Source organism: Cyrtonyx montezumae, unplaced genomic scaffold, assembly GCF_038088225.1.
Source record: "Cyrtonyx montezumae isolate F1298 unplaced genomic scaffold, pur_monq_1.0 scaffold_14, whole genome shotgun sequence".
In the NCBI taxonomy this organism is placed as follows: domain Eukaryota; kingdom Metazoa; phylum Chordata; class Aves; order Galliformes; family Odontophoridae; genus Cyrtonyx; species Cyrtonyx montezumae.
The window spans coordinates 2,845,324-2,866,562 of NW_027071870.1; the positions used below are offsets into that span (position 1 = coordinate 2,845,324).

The window sequence follows — 21,239 nt, forward strand, 5'->3', positions numbered from 1 at the left end:
AATAATGATGCCTCACTCTGTAAGAACAGAGCCTTTTTCTTTCAGGGGAAGAAGAGTACCTTCCTCTGTACCTAGAAGAGAATGAATCCGCCATTCTTCATATTCAAAATTAAAGGATGAAGACGCACAGATAAAACCCCCATACGTGCAAGCCTCTTCCCTTTCACCCTCTCCTCATTGCTAAGCTCCACAGACGATAACTTTCTCCAAAGCAGCGTCACTCTTTTTAGAAAGCGTATCTGAATTTCAGTACACCTGATGCTCGCCTACAACGGAAACGTCACGGTTCAGTGGGGAAGGAGGGGACCGTGAGCAAAACGCAGACGGCAGGAGAACGCCTCACTCCGCAGAGCACTTCTGTGGGACTTGGCGCTGCGTCGGGCCCTCGCATGGCGTTTGCTCTCCGGGTAAAGGACAGCCGGAGCTGCGCTGAGTTATCACGGTTCTTCAGTTTTCAGAAGCCACCGGATTTCCAACGCGCACTCCGACACGCCTCAGAGAGCGCTCCCGCTACCGACACTCACTAGCTACGCTGACGCTATTGGGGCTCAATGTTTTACTCTGAAAAAACAAAAACGAGACCGTGAGACCGTACGCGTTCGCCTTCGTTCCGCAAAGGCCGCGTGCCACCAGCTCACCGAGCTCAGCACGGGGCCGTCCCGCCGGGGCTCACCGCACGCTGCCGCGGCCGCTCCCGACACTTCGCCTTCCGCCGCTCCCTCCGGCGCCGCCCTTCGTTCTCCCCGCGCCGAGGACACCGCGGAGCGCCGTGAGCCTCCGGCCCCGCCCGGGATGCGGAGCAACGCCGGCCCGACGCGCGCGGTCTCGCGGCGGTGCCTCACTCTACCGGCGCGCTCCTCCCGTCCCTCTCTCCTCCCCGCGGTCAGCGATCGGCGGCGGCAGGACTTGAGGCCGCCGACCCGGAAACTCATCGGCGGCCTCGGCCCGCGGGGCTCCGACGGGAAGCGAATCGCCGAGCCGGGGGAGGGCGCGGGGCGGGGCCGGGGCGGAGCGGGCTCTCCGGCGCGGGGCCTGTGGGCGCCCGGCCGCGGCGGGACGATGAGGCGGCGCCGAGGAAGGCAAGGGAGCGAGCGGGGTCGGCGGGGCGGGGATGGAGGGTTCGGGGTGGATGTCCGCGTGGAATAGTGTCGCGCCGTGCTGCTTCGCGTGGGAAAGGAAGCAGCGCTGGGTCAGCTGCGCGCGGCTTAGCCGCAGCCACCTGTGGGCGTGAGTCGGCCTCTTCAACGGAGAGATGAAAGCGAAGCCCTGAACCCGGGCCGGGTGCGAGGAAGGGCCTCCGGCACCCGGGGAGCGGGTTGAAGCGCATTCCTCGGAGCTGCGTCTGCCTGCTGGGTCCTTACCGCGTCAGGGTCTGCTTGGGATCACTGGCGGCGCCTTCGTTTTTGTTGTCACATCCTCGCAACCCCACCCTTTTCGTCCTCCCTTTCTGTTTTCTGAAGTCACATGGCAGCTCTCAGAGCCATCTGTTTCCTGGAGTCGCCATCCTCCCTCTGAACCGAGCACGGAACCTTTCAGAGCTCACCCCTCACTGCTTTGCCTTTCCCTGACCGTGCCCTAAACGCACAGCATCCCAGGGCGCGTGGGGAAGTCCAGGCACCGTGCTTGTAAAGGATGGGTCTCCTTCCTTTACATCTCACAAGTTATTGTATTGCTTATTTGATGTTTCTGAAGGCTGCTGTAATGCCAGTCCTTATTTAGATATTTTCATTCTGATATATATTTTAAGTGCTACCATTACATCACCTGAGTAACGCAGCACTTCTAATTGGAAGTGAAAGTACATGTATTATTATTTATGTGTTTTTTTTTAATATATTTTCAGGTAGTCTGGTCACAGCAAAAATACTGGATTAAAAACATGGAAATCTGAAGACCTCTGTTCCTCCTAAAAAGGTGAAGAGTGTAAAACAGTACAAATAAAAATCGTTGTGAATGGATTATTCTGCAGAGTGTATGTGGAATGAAAGGGAAATGCCAAATTTTCAAGTTAGCAACTTACTCCTTCTAGAAGCTGAGTTTGAATGAATTGTGCCCCAGTTTATAATCCCACTGAAGAAAAAAAAGTTATGTCCATATCATAGCTTATTTTTATCTGTTCTGTTACTTGGGCTGTAGGTAAGACTTCTTATTGGAAGAAATAAAAGGAAAATTGGAGTTTTTCGTATGCTGATAGAAACAGTACTTTGTAATAACACTGTTTATGAACTGCCATGCTTGTAACTTTAGAGTGGTTTTCAGTTTCATATAGTTTTCAGGGTCCTGAATTCCTTCAGCTTTTTGTCTGCTTTGTAAAATGGGAAGATGTAAATATTTACAAGTTAAAGAAAATAGTTTTACTGTAAAAGGATTTTAGTCAACAAGATTATTTATTCTTTATTTATTATTTATTCTACGTAATTCTCTTTGTTCTTTTATTCATGTCTCTTATCACATAATGAACAGGAAGTAGAACTACAGCAACCACGGGTATTTTTCCAGTTAAAGAACAGTAAATGAGTAACACAAAGAATCAGTACACATAATCACTGTATCCTGGAGCTAGCATGCTGTTGGATTTATTTTTTGGTATTATTTTTAACTGAATCTTCCTGTTTATTCATTATTTCTAGGGATTAAAAGAAAAAAAAAAGAAATGGGAAATCCAGAAAACATTGGGAATGCATACGTTGCAGTGATTCGTCCAAAAAATACTGCAAGCCTGAATTCTCGGGAATATCGAGCTAAATCCTATGAAGTAAAATTATTTCATATTTTTTCTTCAATAACATGTTAAAAACAAGTATTTAATATATTAGTATATATAAGTATATATTTAAGTATAATATATAATAAGTATATATATAAGTATATAGCACTTAAAAGAAAACCTGACAACGAGATTGCTTAAATAACATATGCGCATGCCATACTACGTGTTTCCCTATCATTAGAGTATTTGAACACTTTGCAGTTTGCAGTTTTGTTGTTGTATTTCATTTCAAGGCCTTCTGCCCCATGGGCTGCTCAGTGTGAGGGTGCAGCCTTGTTGTTTTGTCTTTAGCCTTGCTCTTAAGGAGGTCATTCTGACTTTGCCATCCTGCTCCACCAGATTCGGTACTCCCTGAGTTATGTTACTGCTTTTACAGTGGTATGATGAATACATGCACACGCACTGAGTTGTTCTGTACTTGTCTGAGTTGTCCTTTTGTTTTATTGTTGTTTGAAAGATTTTGTTGCTCGAGGTTCCCATTGAAGGTCAAAAGAAAAAAAGAAAGAAGGTTTTATTGGAAACTAAGCTGCAGGGAGGCACTGAAATAACCCAGAGCATCTTGGATTATGTGTTAGAAGCCACCAAACCAATCTCACCGGCCAATCAGGGTATTAAAGGTAAAAAATATTTTAATCTGATTTACTGTTGATAGCTCTGTAAAATAGTTTAAAATTTAAACAGGGCACGGGGAGATTGTCGAAGAGCATGATGTTAGTTTAAAGAGGTCTGCTTTGAGTTCAGAAAAAACCACCCAAGCCACACAGCTAAAACCTTTACTTTACCACTGTTTCTCTTTACCTACCAACTCCATAAAATGCTTATGAAACATTTTCAGGTGAAACTTTTCCTGCCCATACTGCTTTTTCATCTCAAATTGAGAATTAAATTTCTAGCAAACAGATTGAAGTGGCTTTTCCAACCTTAATTTGAGCTAAAACTCAAACTAGAGAGCTGATTGCTTATCAAGTCTGTTCTGATGCCGGCATCGTTAGAAGACAGTACCTGTGTGAATGTGTATGTCACATAACTGCACTGTTTACATATATAATTTGATGAGTATGTTGGTGCTTTGTTTTTTTTCATTACTGTGATGTAGCTGGTCCAGCAAGTGACCTTGCATTTGTGCTGACAAAAATTGGTTTAGTCAGCTTATTTCATTTTCAGGTTGGTATAAACTGTACTGACTAAAGCACTTTTTTGTTGTGTATCTCGTCTCTGTTTTGTAAGCAAGGTTACACTGGGAAGGTTGTCAGGCTGAACAAGACTGTACAATGCTAACAGTTTGGAAAAGGATTAGACAGTTGCATGGTAAAAAGCTGCAGATGGTAGCAACTGGACTTAACAAAGCTAGTGAAGCAGGAAACATAATTTAATAGCATTAATACACACTGCCTAAAAAAAGCAAAACTATTTCATACCACAGTTTTGAATCGACTCAGACAGAATGCAGGCATTAATATGCAGTTTAGTGTAGCCTCTGCTAAAATATGCAGCTGTGGTCAGAAAAGCAAAGAAAATGCTAGGTTCTGTAAGGGCAAAAAGGAGGACAGCGTGGAAAATACTGTCCTAGCACTACATGAATCACCCTAGCATGACATACAGCATGCAGCTGCACTTTCCCCGTTTCAGAAGGAATCTTCTTTAACTTAAAGATTTGATGGTTTTGGGAGGTGAGCACAACCTGAATAATAAGGAGCAAAGAAAAGTTATTGTGAAAAAAGGTGTACGGTCCTGTCATTTTTGAAGCTGATGACTACAGACGTATTTACGTTCTTCATTCTGAGTATTTATTTAGATTTTCTTGGCTTGATTTAGGTTACAGCTAATAATAAGCCCTTTTCTTCCTGGAAATTAGGAAGGGTTGGTCTAGTAGGCATTCAGTTAGCTGTCTCTAACTAGACTGTTTTTATGTATTTATTTATTGATGTTGGTTAATGTTTTTATTTTAATATAATGTGCTAGGGAAGCGTGTAGTGTTAATGAAGACATTCCCTCTTGATGGAGAGAAAGCAGGCCAGGAGGCATCACTTTACATCGTTCCAACTGTTGTGAAAGGTAACACTAAGCATGATTTCTGAAGCTGCATTCATTTTAACAGAAGTTCATTTGAAGATTTAAGAATTTTTGTGAAAATGCTGTATGTCTTTTTTTATTCAAACATTAAAAGGTTAGGGTTAGGTGGAAACCTCTATCTGAATCCTTTAAAACTTGTAAACGTTACTTAAAATCCTGGGAAAATGCATTACTTTTGTTTCTGTAACCGTAGCTCACTTCTGATTTAAGCTGTTTATTCACTGAATGCATATATTTTGGAATACAATCAACTCCTATAAAATTTACTGAATGTAATTGTAATTAAGACAGTTAAGATGCCCAGACTATTCAGCTCAGTGTTGTTTACTTAGAGAAGAATGCTTAGCAAATTCTGTAAACAGTTTTGTTTGAATAAGGAATGATGAATGATGTTTTTAGGAGCAAAGTGTACTGCTTGTCAGGAAAGTATTTAAAAACAAGCGTGAAACAAATGCCTGTGTGCTTTTGGTGAAACTTCTTTTTGCCTTTGTGATAAGACCCTAAGGATAAAAACTATCAAATAAATAAATACCATTATGGAGTTACCAATAGCAATGACCTCTTCGGTTCCTAAGACCTATTGGTTTTTTTAGGCAGTGGCTTACATTTAATTCCTCGTGTGAAGCTGATCACAGTGATGAAATAGTAACTGAACACTTCAAGGTTTTTAAGGTTATTCTGTTGAGATATAAATAGTTATGTGAAGACTGTATGTAATTTCTGTCAATTATCTTGTGGAAAAAAAAATTGAACTGCTGCCAATAGGTTGGGAACATGTAACTACAATAGACATAGGAGGGAAAATAAGATTATTTTCTTTGATCTTTTTTCGAAGTATATTTCTTTTTTAGATAATACGAAATATACATACAGTCCAGGATGCCCTGTGTTCTACTGTTTACAAGACATCATGAGAGTCTGCAGTGAATCCAGCACCCATTTTGCAACGCTTACTGCAAGAATGTTAATTGCCTTGGATAAGTAAGAAATACCACGAATGCAAATACAATGATGTAAAAGATAAAAAAGAAAATTTGAAGATATAGCAAATAATTTTTATGTTGTTCTTGTGATTAAGAAGAAAATTATAGTGATATTATGTTACTTCATGATTATGTGAAAATAGATTTCTAAACATTTTTGTAAACTGAAAAATAATGTGCTTATTTAAATCAAGTGATATACTGGAAATCATAGAATCACAGAATGGCTTGGGTTGAAAAGGACTCAAAGATCATCTAGCTTCTACCCCCTGCTGTGGGCAGGGTCGCCAACCACCAGACCAGGCTGCCCAGAGCCACACCCAGCCTTGCCCTGAATGCCTCCAGGGATGGGGCATTCACAACCTCTAGGCAACCTGTTCCAGTGCATCACCACCCTCTGAATGAAAAGCTTCCTCCTAACATCTAACCTAAATCTCCCTGTCTTATTGTAAAACCAATCCACTTGTCCTATCACGATCAACTCATGTAAACAGTTGTTTCCCCTCCTGTTGATACACTCCCTTCAAGTTCTGGAAGGCCGCAGTGAGGTCTCCCCTGAGCCGCCTTTTCTTCAAGCTAAACAATCTCAGTAATTATGTATGAATTTCTTTGCAGGAGTGTCTGTTGAAGTGAATGAGGTCTTTACCTTCAGAAATAGGAAAACACGATGTTTATGAGCACGTTTTTTGTCCACCTTGGACAAGGATAGTCATCCTTGCAACTTTGAGAGAAACCTTGAGAGTGTAATAAAAAAAAGAGTTTATATCGATTATTCCCTCTGTAGGCAGTCTGAAACAATACTTCTGAAAGATTTATGTTTAATTAAACTGCTGACTACTTTGAGAAATTACCTCAAATTACCTCAGCCAGGCACGAGAGTGTTCAGAGCACAATGACCACAGTTTTAACGTCCTTAAGCAGGGAGAGGAATAAGTGAAGGGGGCACAGCTTTTGCAACATATGATAGATTCAATCTGGGACTTAATCCAGGCCCAAAATATGCTGTACGATGGAAGCCGCATTCTCAGATGTGGTTCTGGGACAGGCAAGCTCCAAACAATCTATCAGTGCATTTTTCTTTCCAAAGCATGTGCTTCTTTTTGCTGCCTCTCCAAGATAAAGTGCTAAACAGAATTAATTGTGATCTAGCAAAGTATGTATTTATTTCAAGCTTTTGAGAGGGGCTTAAAATCCTCCTTTGTTGTCAGTAGTAGTCCACTTGAAATAGAATTGTGTTAAGCTTAGCTGTGTGGAAAGACAGGTGGTAGCCTATGTGAAAGTGAATCAGCTGTTTGGAAGATGTTGAGGGACCTTGTGCTTTCTCCCAGAGTCAGAAGTCTTATCAAGTCTGTACAGATAATGAAACTTAAGCTCACGCTTAAAATGCTCTAAGTTGCAAAAATTTGTGTCTTGAGGGTAGTAGTACTGATAAACTGAAAGAGAATGAAATGAAACAATAGCATGTTGTTGTGGTCAAGTGTTTTGGCTATAACCATTGTTACTTGTATCAAATATTTTAATTTCCTTTTCTTTGAGATTTTGCATCTGCAGGAAATGTGTTTAAGTGCCAAAAAAAAGTCATGTATGGGGCTTAATTTAGTGTTATAAAATTACTGATGTACATTATGCATTTTAATTAAAAATTAATTATAGTTATCATACACACAACTGTTAATCAAACAAAATAATGGACAGGCATGATCAGAATAGCCCTCTCCTTCCTGGGAATGAGTTAACTTGCCAATTTTCTTCTGTAGGTGGTTGGATGAACGGCATACCCAGTCTCATTCCATCCCAGCTTTATTCAGACCATCACCTCTGGAGAGAATTAAAACAAATGTAATAAACCCTGCTTATGCTATAGAACCTGGTCAAACAGAGAGCTCATTACACATGGGTTATACTGCTCTGGAAATAAAGAGTAAAATGCTGGCATTAGAGAAAGCAGATATGTGTATCTATAATCCTTTGTTTGGGTCTGACCTTCAGTATACCAACAGGGTAAGAATTAAATTTTTGTTCTGTATTTGTGAAACATACATGCATTTTTGTTTCATATTTTATTTGAGCATGTGTTATGTTTTAATGTAATCAGATTTCTTTATTGCGTGCTTACTGCCAAACAGATTTTCAAATCCTCACACTTCAATGTGAGTCTCTTCAGTTATAAAATATTACAGTGATAGCTTTGGCACCAAGATAATACTTGGGCTGGATGGGGGATAGTTGGGCCAAATCTCAGTAAGGTTTTTTTTGTTTTTTTTTTCAGTTTTATTTAAATTATGTCTTCACAGGTTGACAAAGTGGTAATAAATCCGTACTTCGGCCTTGGAGCCCCAGACTATTCAAAAATTCAGATTCCTAAAAGAGAAAAGTGGCAACGTAGCATGAGCAGTGTCACAGAGGACAAGTATTACTTTACATTTCTTTTTCATTGATATATACTTTTGTTGTTACAGTAGTACTTAGACCTGGTCAACATGAGGCTCTCTTTACTTTAGGGCTTTACTGTACAACTGCATATTTAAAAAAAAAATCCATTTGAAGTCTTCAAATACTCAAATTAAAGGGTGGATGAAGAAAGGTTTATATTACAAATGTTAGGGAAGCATTTCCTAGCATAATGAATAAAGCTGTGGCTTGGGTACTGCATGACTAAAATACTGGATGTACAAATACTGACACATTCTAGCTGTATGAGCTTCATCTTTATTATTCATATAGATCTAAATATAGTCCTGAGTTAGTCATTTTAAAAAACTGATGTTCTCAACTGTCTAAATGTTTCTGAACTATTTCCCTCCTGCTTCCTTTTTAATTCAAAGGGAACACCAGTGGGTAGACGATTTCCCTCTTCACCGCAGTGCTTGTGAAGGCGACTCTGATTTACTAAGCCACCTTCTGGATAAAAAGTTTTCTGTTAATCAGTTAGACAGTGACCACTGGGCACCAATCCATTATGCGTGCTGGTGAGTCAACCCAGTGTAGTTTTGCCAATCAAATGCATTCTTTCTGTCATTACTCTTTTGCACTATTTTATGTAATTCATCGTGCAGACTCAAAAATGAGAAATGAAATTTAGACGTTCTATACTTTGTCTCTTAATATATATTACTATGAACCTTCTGAAGAGAAATACTGCTTAGGGTTTTGAGATAATTGCTATCTGAATGGTGTCAGAGGAGACCATGTATGGTTACCATGTCATCAGCAATTTACTTATTGCCTCTTATATCTGTCCCTACATCTGTCCTGAAATACCTGTTTTACTTGCTGTTGGAGACACTGGGTCTGGTTCAGTGCGGTAACTTTTGCAGTCTTTATTGTGAACAGTTTATTAGTGAACAGGCTGTGAGCAGTTCTATAACACAACAGTAGCTGAGTTAAGTGTTGGTGATGGTCATGAAGTGTTGGTGATGGTCATGAAGCAGAAAGTTGAACTATGTGATCTCCAGCTGCCAACTTGACTGATTCTGTGATGCTGTGTTTTAAATCTGTAACTTCTTCACAGCTTTTATCAGATGTAAAAATACTGTTTTGTCTTTAAGCAGAAATTAGTCTTCTGCATTCATAACATCTGATGACCTGAACATAAAAATCAAGCTTGATTGTTAAAAACAACACACAAAAATCACAGAAAAAAGCAAACAAAAATTAATTGATTTTTTCAGTGTTTCTCTCCAGTAAATGGTTGCTAAATGGTACCAAATAAGTGTAGAAGTGACACTCCACAAATTTATATATATTCACTGTCTTTGGCGACATTGGAAAGCTAAAAACTCTTGAGCGTGGCAGTGTACTTTTCATATTTAGTATTTGGAAAAGATTTCAGTTCACATTTGCTGTGTCTGTTACATTTTTAATCTGTCTGCAGGTACGGAAAAGTTGAAGCTACGCGGATGCTATTGGAGAAAGGAAAGTGCAATCCAAACCTTTTGAACGGCCAGCTTAGCTCTCCTCTGCATTTTGCTGCTGGAGGTGGGCATGCTGAGATAGTACAAATTCTTTTGAATCATCCAGAAATTGACAGAGTAAGTTCTATTTGTGTACAGAAATAGCAGTTTAACACCTGTTTCTAGCTTGTGCACGTGAAATACTTTGTGTCCAGACCACAATGCATAAACACAATGATCCCATTGAATGACTGCCAAAAAATGGGTAAATATATTTCATTACTTCTACTTTTTTTTCCATTGTTTATCAGTTATCTGGAACATGTGTAAACGTTTGCCTAATTCCAGTCAAAACAATGCATTATCAGTGTTTGTTTGTTTGTTTGTAGCACATTACTGATCAACAGGGGAGGTCTCCACTGAATGTCTGTGAAGAGAACAAACAAAATGAGTGGGAAGAAACTGCAAAACTGCTGAAGGATGCCATAAATAAACCCGTATGTGTTTAAAGTTTATATTGGACTTTAGAAGAATTAGGCTAGGCTCACTTCAAGCTTTTAATGGAAGTATGCAGTACACTTAAACTGTGAATGTGAATATTGACAAATGGGCATTTTGTCTCTTTCAATGTTTCTGTCTGTATTTATGTCTTGTAAGACTGTGTCATTATTTGATATATTCGTAGGAGTATCATATTAGCTGCTGATCTTCTATCATCATCTGCTTTTGATTATATAAATTATTTCTCTTTCTGTCTTATCAATTTATAGGCTAATAAGCAGGAACATTCAGCTTATTAAATTGAGACTTCTACAAATTTAGGCTTTCTATCATTTAGTCAGTGTAGGCTTTCTTAGCAGTCAACAGTTCTAACTAGTTTGGAAACAAAATTACAGCATGATTCTTCTCTTCCTAAAGCAGATTTAAAATAAGGCACATGACTTAATATCACTCGTTTCTTTCTTTTGACTTTAGAAGGAACTTGTATCTTTGTGGGTAGTGGCAGTAAAACTGTTGAAAATGTTTCAAGATCTTTTAAAGTAATTTCATTTCACTTGATATTAGTGGAAGTTTACATTTGAAAATAATTAATGAATTGCCTTCCTGTTGTCCAGTGGCCTTGTTTATGTAGTTATCAAGTGTGTCTAATGACTTTGTAAGACTAATGACATGTTTTACACAGATAATAGGTTGTACTATTGCAATGCTGTAATGCTATAACATGATGGGAAGTACAGCGATAACAGCAGAGTGGCACAATCCTAGGCTGCAGCAAATGAGAACATGCCCAAATGCTGCAGCTGTGGATGCAGAAACGAATGTAGAAAAACTTTGGAAAGCCTCCAGTAGGCAGAGATCTCTAGCAAAATACCCTTGCCTTCACTGCCAACCCTTAAATATGAGGTCTGGGAAGGGGTGGATCCTGGCCGCGCCCCTTCCGGTCACTCAGATGCATTGCATGCACCTGAGCCCTGCCTTCCCTTCAAGTGCTCAATCACTGGTTCAGGCCATGACTTAGCATTTCTGCTACAACTATGTTGTAACAGTGCTGTTGAATAAGTACATTAAAAAAATATATAGAATGTATTTCAGCAGGGATCTTGGCATCTGTTGCAGTCATATTACTCGTTTTCAGTTATTTGTCATTTTCCAAGGTATTCATCATTTCTTGGAAATGGTTTTAGGACTGATGTCTTGGTTCTTGACTACTGAGTAGCTCTGAAGATGGGAAATAACAAGTTATTGCAACTTTTTTATTTGTGATGCTGAAACATTTAGCCTCTTACAGAGATGTACACAAGGTATTTCATTAATTCATCTGATCTGTGCCTGAGTATGCTTTAAGCACCCCAATTTAAGTAAGTCTTTCAGGAAGCATACTCAGAGCACATGTGTAAGTCACTGAACACTGGGAATTCTGAAAGAGGAAAAATGATTTGTTGTTAGTAATGTTATGGAAGTGCTAAAAGATCTTAATGAGATTGTGTTCTTATTGTAGTGGGATCTGTTAAGGGTGGTGCTTTCCTCCTGAGAAAATAGCCTTGTTAGATTAGACTAATGGCTGGAATAATTTATAACATACCAGTAATAGTGAGGTAGTTGTTTCGTGATATTCTTAGGCAGTTGAGCCCAAATCCTTCAGAGAACTTAGAGTTCCTATTTGCCTTTGAGTTAAAGTGGAAGTGAAATTTTCAAAATATAAGTAGAATATATGCTGCAGTTATTGTGGCAGAAAGCACAGTGTAAGAGCTTGTATAGGTCACAAAATGTACAATTTTCATTAACAGACATACAAAGTTGTGCGGTGTTATTTTTCTCAGTAGTGTGGATTTTCCCGAATTACAGTGAAATTGCTTAACCTCTTCAGCAGCTGCAGAACTTTAACAAATCAGTGCAAATAACAATCAATTGAAATTTTTCTGCAGTATGAAAAGGCACGAATTTATCGTATGGATGGGTCATACCGCTCCGTTGAGTTGAAACATGGAAACAATACCACTGTGCAGCAAATAATGGAAGGGATGCGTTTGTCTCAAGAAACCCAGCAATACTTCACTATCTGGATTTGTTCTGAGAACCTCAGTAAGTTACAAGGTTTACACTTGACAATTTACTGTACTTTATTTTAAATTTGTATTTAAAAAATATACGTTTTCTTAAGAATATTGGAAATGTGCTCTCTGATATCAGTGAAAAGATGTTCCACTGTAATTGGTCCTTGAAGTTTTACATATATTGTAAAAGCCAGAGCAGTGAAAATAAGGTAAATACGGAGCTGTGGTTCCTCACTGCTAGAAAATGGCCAAGTGCTAATCAGAGATACAGGCTGGGCAAGTCAGTGAGCACTACTGAAGATACAGACTGCAGTATATAGTATATGTAGCCAAGAGTTTTGTCAGTACATCCATATTTTGAAAACCTTTTATATAAGGCAGTTTAGAGAACATGGAAAGAATGTTTTTAATGAATCCTCAGTTTCGGATATTCTCATTCTGGTGCAGCACTGAATCATCCTTATAGGCATGTGCTGGGTTATTATTGTTTACTTATTGATATTTTCTAGGCCTCCAGTTGAAGCCATTTCACAAGCCTTTGCAGCATATTCGAGACTGGCCTGAAATATTCACTGAACTGACAAACCTGGATCCTCAGAGGGAAACTTCACAGCTTTTCCTGAGAAGAGATGTGAGACTTCCACTAGAAATAGAAAAAAAGGTCTGCATTTAAAAGTGATAGCATGAAATCAAGGTCAGAAGCAGAACACCTTTAACAGTACCACTCAGTGCCTTTAATGGCTGAATTTACACACTTATTAAACAAGATCTCTCATCTCCTTGCTTTTTCTGTGACAGTCTGTCATCAGTTTCTGTCCTATTCCTACTGTACACTTACTCAGACTCTAATTTCTCACCTCAGTTGTGACCTAGTCTCTGTTTGTCATGCATGTACTTATTAACCTGCTTGATTTTCTTTCTTTTCCTTGTTCTGTGATATTTCCAAATTTTAATTGGTCAATTTCAATGGGAATATTCAAACGTATTCAAAATGGATTTGTGGGTAAAAAAAACACGGCAAAATTTCTGTGAACTTTTTGATTGTATATTGTATGTTAGTCACCTTTATCTTGTAAATGCATTAGATTTCTGAAGTTTTGAATTAAGTCAATCACAATAATGGTTTCATTTTTTCTGTTACAAAGCATTACTAAAATGTACACCAAGAAGGGTCACACATTTTGTCTTCTACCTTCCAAATCAGAGAGCAATTGTATTCATTTTTTCTAAGTTCATTTTCTTTCTAAACAGAACTCACACTATTTAAATCTTTTGAACAGATTGAGGATCCATTGGCTATTCTTATTCTTTTTGATGAAGCCAGATATAATTTATTGAAAGGTTTCTATACATCGCCTGATGCCAAGCTGATCACCCTGGCAAGTCTGCTTCTACAGATAGTTTATGGAAATTATGAGAGCAAGAAACATAAACAGGGCTTTCTAAAGTAAGTATCTTTTTGTTTTTAAATGAAATATTCTTAGATTGTTCCATTTACTTTGGAAATATCAAATTTTAGGTCTGGCATTATTTATTATTCTCCGTCAGTGAACTCTAGTTCAAAGCAACCACATAACACTGGTGGCATTAACAGAAGGTAGACGTGGTGTCTGAAAAACATGCTCATTTTAATTATTGCAGTCCAAGGCCAGGGACAGAAGTTCTGTATTCTGCGAGTCTGTGCCGAGATGCAGTAATATAAAAAATGATAAGAGTACTCAGACAAAGGAAGAGTTTTGACAGGAGAGAGGTTTTGGACTATGCTGAAGGAGCACCTTACAATATCCAGTCAGACCAACTTGGAGGAAGAATATTCCTTCCTCTTTCAGGGAGGAATGTGTGCAATTTTACACTAAATTTGTCAGAAATATATCACCAGTAGTGCTCTGCCAATGGTACTTTTCTCTCCCCTTTTTCTTCTCTTGACTGCAGAACTGTGGCTGAGCTTCACTGGGATTTGTTTCTATGCTCCCACATACTTTTCTGCAGCACTATCAGAGCACATCAGGATTTCACTTCTCTGCTGTGTGAATCTTCACTCTATCTCCCACCATCTCCACTGCAGTTCATTCATGTAACAGCAGATGTGCTGTTCCAGGATGCTACTATAGTTCTATCTCCTCTCATTCACAGCTTCAGCTGAGCTGTGCTGGCTTGCTTTTCTTGGTTGCATACTCCTCTGTCAGTACATCAGCTGCATTTTCTGCTGCAGTTACACTGATGTTAAGTATGAGCTGCATCTGAAGGGGCTGGCTGTTCTACTATCCTTGTTCATTGCTTTCTCAGCCTACTGTAAGGTACGCAGGCTGTGCCTGTTTGCCTGCTGTACCTAGCTTACAGAGTAAGTTAGATGAATGAGCTCACGGTCAAGAAAACTTCCGAGTAGGCTGTTCAGTCTGTTCAGCTGTCTACCCATCTTGTCCTGTAGTTATATACACTTGATAGACAGAGCATAAGGAAAAGTTGAGTGGGACTGTTCGCAGCTGTAGGAACGTGCAGTTAAATGCAATTGAGTTTAATATCAAACTACCTTTCCTTGAATCCCAGCATCTCAGCACTGTGATTCCGAGTTGATCCTATTCAGTGGAAGTGTTTGGCCATTTGATCAGGACTACTTGAAAAGATAATTTGGGCCAGATAGAAGAGCCTTGTCACTGGGATTATGTTTGCTATCCACGTTCAGATGAAGATGTTGGAAAATATATTGATCTGATCTTCAAACTGATGGACTTCTTTACAATTGACATAAATGTTTACCAAAAGATTTGACACTGCAAAAATATATTCAGGCCATTGTTTGAATGGTAGTATCCTTGACCTTAAAGACCTGGATGCATTATCTTGTGCAGGGTTTCTGTTTGATAATATAGTTACTGGCAAATTTAGTTTGAAGAGTGAAGCCTATATTAACTATGCAGACTAGTAAAGGTTTCCATTTAGTGTTTGTTGCCTCCATTTAAAAAGGCTCTTTGTACAAATAGCTTCACTTTCATGTTATGTGTTATCTCATTTTCACATGGAGATGGATGGGCTTAGTCACTGGTGGTACTGAATAGAGCAGTAAAGGAGGAGTGCTTACAAACCAACATCTTTTGATATTCTGGTTTAAGTGACTATCCCGATACAATTTTGGCTTCCAAACTGGTCTTTAATCAAGTAAGGGTCACATGTTCTGCTGCTAGCATTTCCTCTCCCTGCCACGTCCATAAAGCGTGACAAAAGAGGTTAACACAAAATCAGCTGGATCACCATTAACTCAGAATTCCATTTTAGGAAGACATAACTTCAATTTCAGGAAGGCTTCTTCTTGGTGAGGCAACATATGATGGGAGCTGATTATTTAGCTCCAAGTATGTAGTTTGAAGATAAAAATTTCCAGGCGCTATTCTTAGTTCTTTCTTTGTTTAATGAAGGAATTGTTTTTTCTGCTTTGTTTTTCCCGTAGTGAAGAAAATCTTAAATCTATAGTACCAATCACTAAACTAAAAAGTAAAGCTCCTCACTGGACAAACAGAATACTTCATGAATACAAGGTAGGACAAATAGAAAAATTATAGAAAATCCTGTCTTAAACATTTGTGACTGTTTGATTGTCAGCTAATGAAGAAAAATGTCAGTATACAGAATCTGGAAATGAGTATGTTATGAGTTTTTTGAATGTGTTGTTGGAATGCTCTTATTTGTACAGTTACAGCTGATAGGTTTCTCAGAAATAAATATAATTTTGTCATCTGTTCATTTATCTTCCATGTTAACGTTGCATTCAGGGATACTGCCAATTCAGTTACACATGTAGAAAATCTTCTCTGTCTTCTGTTTTCACATCTGCTTGTAATGACAGGTCAATTAAATCTGTTTTGCTGATAAAAGTTGTATGCTAGGGATCTGATACTGCTACTGGTGCACCAACTGCCTTGACTACAGTATTTAACCTAGCAGAACTTCGATGCGTAAACTTGGGATGCTTCTGTAAAAGACTTAGGGCTTTGAATTCCAAACTGAGTCAGACACACCCGACAATTAAATTTGTGAACTCCTTAAAAAATTGTAGAATAAATGGGGTGTGACAGATAGACGATTGTTCCAGCTGACATGCATCACTTTAGATGTCTGACAGGAAACTGATGAGGCACACAGGGAACATTTTCAGGCCTTGCCTCTCTGTCTTTGAGTCAAAGTTACCCAGTCATTAACGTTTTCCTGGTGCCTGCTCCTCTTCTGTCAGAAACCAGCACATCATTCCTGTTCTTTAAAATACAGATGAATAAGGAGAAGACAGTATTCTAACACTTTCTATGACTGTGGTGTAGCAGAGGGCAGAGCAGAGTATTGTTCACTCTTTCTTGTATCAGATAAAATGTAGAAGTGAGCATGGTATTGTATCCTTTTGCTCTTAGGCCATTGTTTTTTAGGTACAGGAGAAGGGGAAAGGAGCTGCAGCCTTTGTTTCAAAGATATTAATACATTTCACATGTTATAAATAGCTGTAGAATTCAGATAAGTTGTAATGCAGGGTGTGGAACCAAAGAGGTTGGTCCCACCTACCCCACCCACAATTACACCCCATAAATTGCTGAAGACTTGTGTTCCCTTTTATGCCTTCTAATTTCATGTATGGCCTTGTCAAATTTTTGTTTCTTCATTTCAGAATTAATTTATCCTTTTATTTGTTTTGGGTACTCTTACATCAGATTTCAACGAGGAGCACTCTAACAACCCCTTTGCTATGACAGTTTCATGCTACTGAAGAGGACGAAGCATCAGGATTGTTTCTCATTCTAAACGAGGGCTCTGTTGAGGAAAACAAAGTTGCACCTTATTTTGTTTAAAAAAAGAAAAAGATCATGCTGTGTTTGAGGAAGTGTGCTGTGTTTCATGCTCATGTAAACATGCTTTGAACCCCACCGAGGAGGAATTCCTAGGATTTTTTCAATTATTTTATTTCAGTGTAGGTAGTGTCAGATAGCTGCCTATCCCTGGCTAGTCTGACATACTTCTGAGAGAAGGAAAACTGTGGGAACATTAGGTGGTTAGTATCCATGGTTGAGATTTTGAGGCTTGTACAGGTACCTGCATCCTCGGTCCGTTATGGCATCTGAGACTTTCTGTGGCTGTGGGCTTTAGTTTACATGTAGGAGAAGGATTATAGGGAAAGCACTTTGGGAATACCAGCAGTTAAGTGGGAATTCCACAGAACTATGTTATTTTCTTCAAATAAATGCAATTATTTTTTATTTGACTTATTGATTGCCATTGTTCTTTTCTTTCTAGAGTCTCAGCACCAGTGAAGGTGTGAGTAAAGAGATGCATCACCTTCAGCGCATGTTTTTGCAGAATTGCTGGGAAATTCCTACTTATGGAGCAGCTTTTTTCACAGGACAGATATTCACCAAAGCAAGTTCAAGTAGCCATAAAGTCATCAAAGTCTACGTAGGAGTAAATGTGAAAGGGCTGCATCTCCTCAACATGGAAACAAAGGTCAGCTTAAGTGAACTGTCAATGAAAACTGCTAAGTTTAATTCTGTTCTTAAGTTCTCTGTGCTGGTGGACATTTTACATTCAAATTGACCGTGAACATTTCCAAGACTCTCAAGTCTTCCAAAGGCACTGCTAATAGAAAGCCTTGTATTTTTCGACTTGACTCCTTCATAAGTTACAGCTTGATTATGGAACATACTGTTCCACTTAGGTAGAATCCTGTCTTAAGCAAAATAAGGAAAGTTCCATCTGTAAGCATGAGCAGTATTTTCAGAATGACAGTTTACTACCTTTTATTGTAGGCTTTACTCCTCAGCTTAAAGTACGGTTGCTTTATGTGGCAGCTGGGAGATGGAGATACATGCTTTCAAATACACAGTCTGGAAAACAAAATGAGTTTCATTGTGCATACCAAACAGGTAAGCACTGACATTTTTCATTTTCTCTTTACAAAGAATTATTTTTTCCTTGACCAGATGCGTGTTCCTTCTCTCTTGTGGTTGACCCTTGTACTGTACAAAAGAAGCTCCACGCAAACTCTGCCCCCCAAAATGATTTTGGGATGAGAACTCAATATTCAGTGTTTGCTTGTTTTTATAGTATGTGAAGCCTTTAGCGTTTTAAGTACATAAGAATAAACTTGCAGTCATTAGGGAGAACAGTTTTTGTAGTGAAAAGTGTTAGTTGCATGTGCCCAGTCCCATAGGCCCTAAGGATAATTCCACATCTGACAAGAATCACAGTTAGAGCTGGTAACTTCTCAGTCAAAACTGGTGGAGTTTGGCATTGTTGAATATTATCATAGACCACATCATGATAAAATGTGTTGTGACAAAACTGCAGCTTTCAGTATTTGTAAAGTTCGACAGTGGTTGCCTTTTGATTCTTACATCCTACCAATTTGGATAGAGAGGAAGAAGCCATTTAATGTTTTGAAAAACATTTTCTGATTTAAAGGAAAAAAAAGCCCTGTTTTTTGTTTTCTTTGTTATTTCTAAAATGATGCAACTTCTAACTTATTTTTATATACTTGCATTTACCGTGTGCTTAAATTGATTGTGCAATTGTTGTGAAATGCTGATTAGAATTTAATTGTGTACCTTTATATAGGCAGGTCTCATCGTAAAACTTCTGATGAAATTAAATGGCCAATTAATGCCTACTGAAAGAAATGAGTGATGCACAAATTATGAAACAGCATCTTCTGGCTAAGCAAAAAAAATTCTCACCCTAACAGAAGACTTCCATGTACACGAATTTTACACAAGAGAAAAGTCCGTTTGTACAGTTTTTTAACTTTGTACAGAAACTGCATGATTTATTTTTTTAAAAAGCTATACAACATATCTGTTATTTTTATAAATAGTTTTGTTTCATATATAAGCTATTGTAGAGCATGAGCTACCAGTAAAAGCTAGCAAAACTTAAATGCGTTACCAAATTGGACAAGAGTGAATCAAGAACCATTCTTGAGTCGTTGGAAGAGAATGAGTCTGGAAACTTTTTTCACCACGGAGGATGGGATGGACAGTGCCATTAAGCACATCTTGGTTAACATCTTCACCTTACGTGTCTTTCTGTGCAACATCGAGGAGGTGGTGTATGTTACAGTATTTTTTAGACAAACTTTATTTTTAAAATACTCTTGGTAAGTATGCTTAGGAGACCAGTCAGTCTTTTGAGCAACCGATTTTGATAAACTCTTACTTGGTTTCTGATAGCCTTTATTTTTACTTCTCATACTTTGTATTCATATTTATTCTAAAATAGTGCATGAAGATATCAAAAGGGAACTATTTTAAGTCTTCAAAAGCCATATTAAATGTTTAGCGTGCTTGTAAGAAAACTAGACTTTAATTCTGCCATGCAATATATAACATTTGCATATGGAGAAGGAGGAGATTTAAAAATAAATCTAATTCAGAGGTCTTCAGAAAGTTTAATAAATCTTATCCTGGATTGCAGCACATCTTTATCGTAAGGAATTCATATAGGAGGTACTAAGTTACTTCTGTTCAACTGATTTGCCTTCTCATTGCAGTTTTTTGAAACAGCAAGCAGTAGAGAATGCAGGACTTAATGCTGCAATTACTGTTTAACATACAAGTTTATATGCATTCTTCCTGCTCTTTACAAAGTCACAGCTGGGTCTTAACAAATCAGGTCCCAAGGGTAAGGTGGGGACCCTATGGATTCTGAAATGTCTTTGTACTTTAAAGCAGTATTCATAATGCATCTCTAAAAATTCAGGCAGTATTTCAGGGTTTTAAGTACACTTGACTGTTCCTTCCATGTAAGCTGCATGCTAAAACAGTGTGCAATATTATGTAAAAAGTAATTAAAAAAACAAAAACAAACCCAACAATGCTGTTTTGTAGTACCTGTAACAGTACCTCATTACCAGTAAGTATAGAAATTAAATAAGTTATAAACTGAACAGGAGCTATTTTGAAGTCTTTTTAGCAAGCTTTACTACTCAGCAGGCATAAATAAGAGTAAATCTTTATGGATCATTATCGTTTATTTATGGTAGATAATGCAGCAGTCAGGTCCTTTGTAGTGCATCCTTGCTCTCGTGGCACTGGTATCAGAAGTACTCTTCTCTACACAGCACTTTGTTACAAAACTAGAGGGAAAATGTTGATGCGTGTCACAGTTGCATATTTAACAATAGCATTCATATGCCTTATTGCTGTATAGTTCTTTCTGCTAAGGTTCTTATTTATTACCACCTAATAAAGTGTTTTCAAGTCGCCTTTGTTGTTTGTACTAACTGCAGCCAGCATCCAAGTGCCATGAAATGTCTTATCAGGCAGGTGGTATTGGCACAGGGCCGTGGAACAGGCTGGTCTCTGCAAGTTTTGTAGGATGATGGTGAGATAGGATCATGGGAAGGGTTCCACGGCGATTAGAAGTTAAGGTACACACTGCACACTGCTGTGCACCTGGGAAACGGGTTGAGTAATCCTCGCAGGCTGTAGGATGATCAGCAGATAGGATCGCAGGGAGGGTTGCAGGCGACTGCAGATTAAGGCACGCAGAGCGCCGTGCTGTGCGCCTTGGAAACAACTCAGGGATGGATCGGAAGAACGGGAGCTCGAGTCGTGGCACAGCGGGCGATGCCCATCGGGAGTCTTGAAGCCGGGAGGTGCTGCGACAAGGACGGGCTGAGTGGCACTGGGCTGCCTGGCAGAGGGGAAACGCGGCGCGGGAGCACGGAGCCCCACGCAGCGCTGAGGCGCTGCAGCCAAGGCAAGGAGTAGAAAAGCCGCACGAAGGGTAAGTCTGAAAGTCGTGCCTTTGTAAGCGAGGGATAAAGTTAGGCAGGTCGGTCACCGTAAGCGCTTTCTGAGTGAGGAGCTGAACTTTGTAGTTGACAAAGCAAGGCAGCTGAAAACGCACACCGTGGAAAACAAGCACGGTTTTCTCGCGTGGAGCAGTTAACTCGTCCGCGTGCCGTGCGGCCAGGGCGGGCTCTCTGCGCACT

General features: G+C 39.2%; 2 protein-coding genes across 6 annotated transcripts in view; one reads left to right on the forward strand and one right to left on the reverse strand.

Annotated features, from left to right (window-relative positions):
* ANKIB1 (ankyrin repeat and IBR domain containing 1) overlaps positions 1–1,510 on the reverse strand; it is an 80,900-nt gene extending 79,390 nt beyond the window's left edge. For 3 of the 5 annotated variants that reach the window (XM_065731257.1, XM_065731258.1, XM_065731254.1), the window contains exon 1: positions 639–944. The gene's annotated coding sequence lies outside the window, so the exon portion shown is untranslated. Of the gene's footprint in view, positions 1–638; positions 945–1,361 lie in introns of those variants that run through there. The other 2 variants (XM_065731256.1, XM_065731255.1) reach the window with 2 other exon arrangements.
* A 1,139-nt stretch (positions 1,511–2,649) lies between these two features.
* On the forward strand, positions 2,650–20,505 carry KRIT1 (KRIT1 ankyrin repeat containing). Its single transcript, XM_065731242.1, has 16 exons — positions 2,650–2,755; positions 3,228–3,387; positions 4,733–4,825; positions 5,695–5,824; positions 7,584–7,827; positions 8,121–8,236; positions 8,652–8,795; positions 9,701–9,857; positions 10,109–10,216; positions 12,146–12,302; positions 12,784–12,935; positions 13,555–13,721; positions 15,720–15,807; positions 17,546–17,752; positions 18,055–18,171; positions 18,863–20,505. The coding sequence occupies exons 1-16, from the start codon at positions 2,654–2,656 to the stop codon at positions 18,929–18,931; spliced, it is 2,211 nt and encodes a 736-aa protein (XP_065587314.1). The 5' UTR covers positions 2,650–2,653; the 3' UTR covers positions 18,932–20,505.
* Positions 20,506–21,239: the final 734 nt, after the last annotated feature.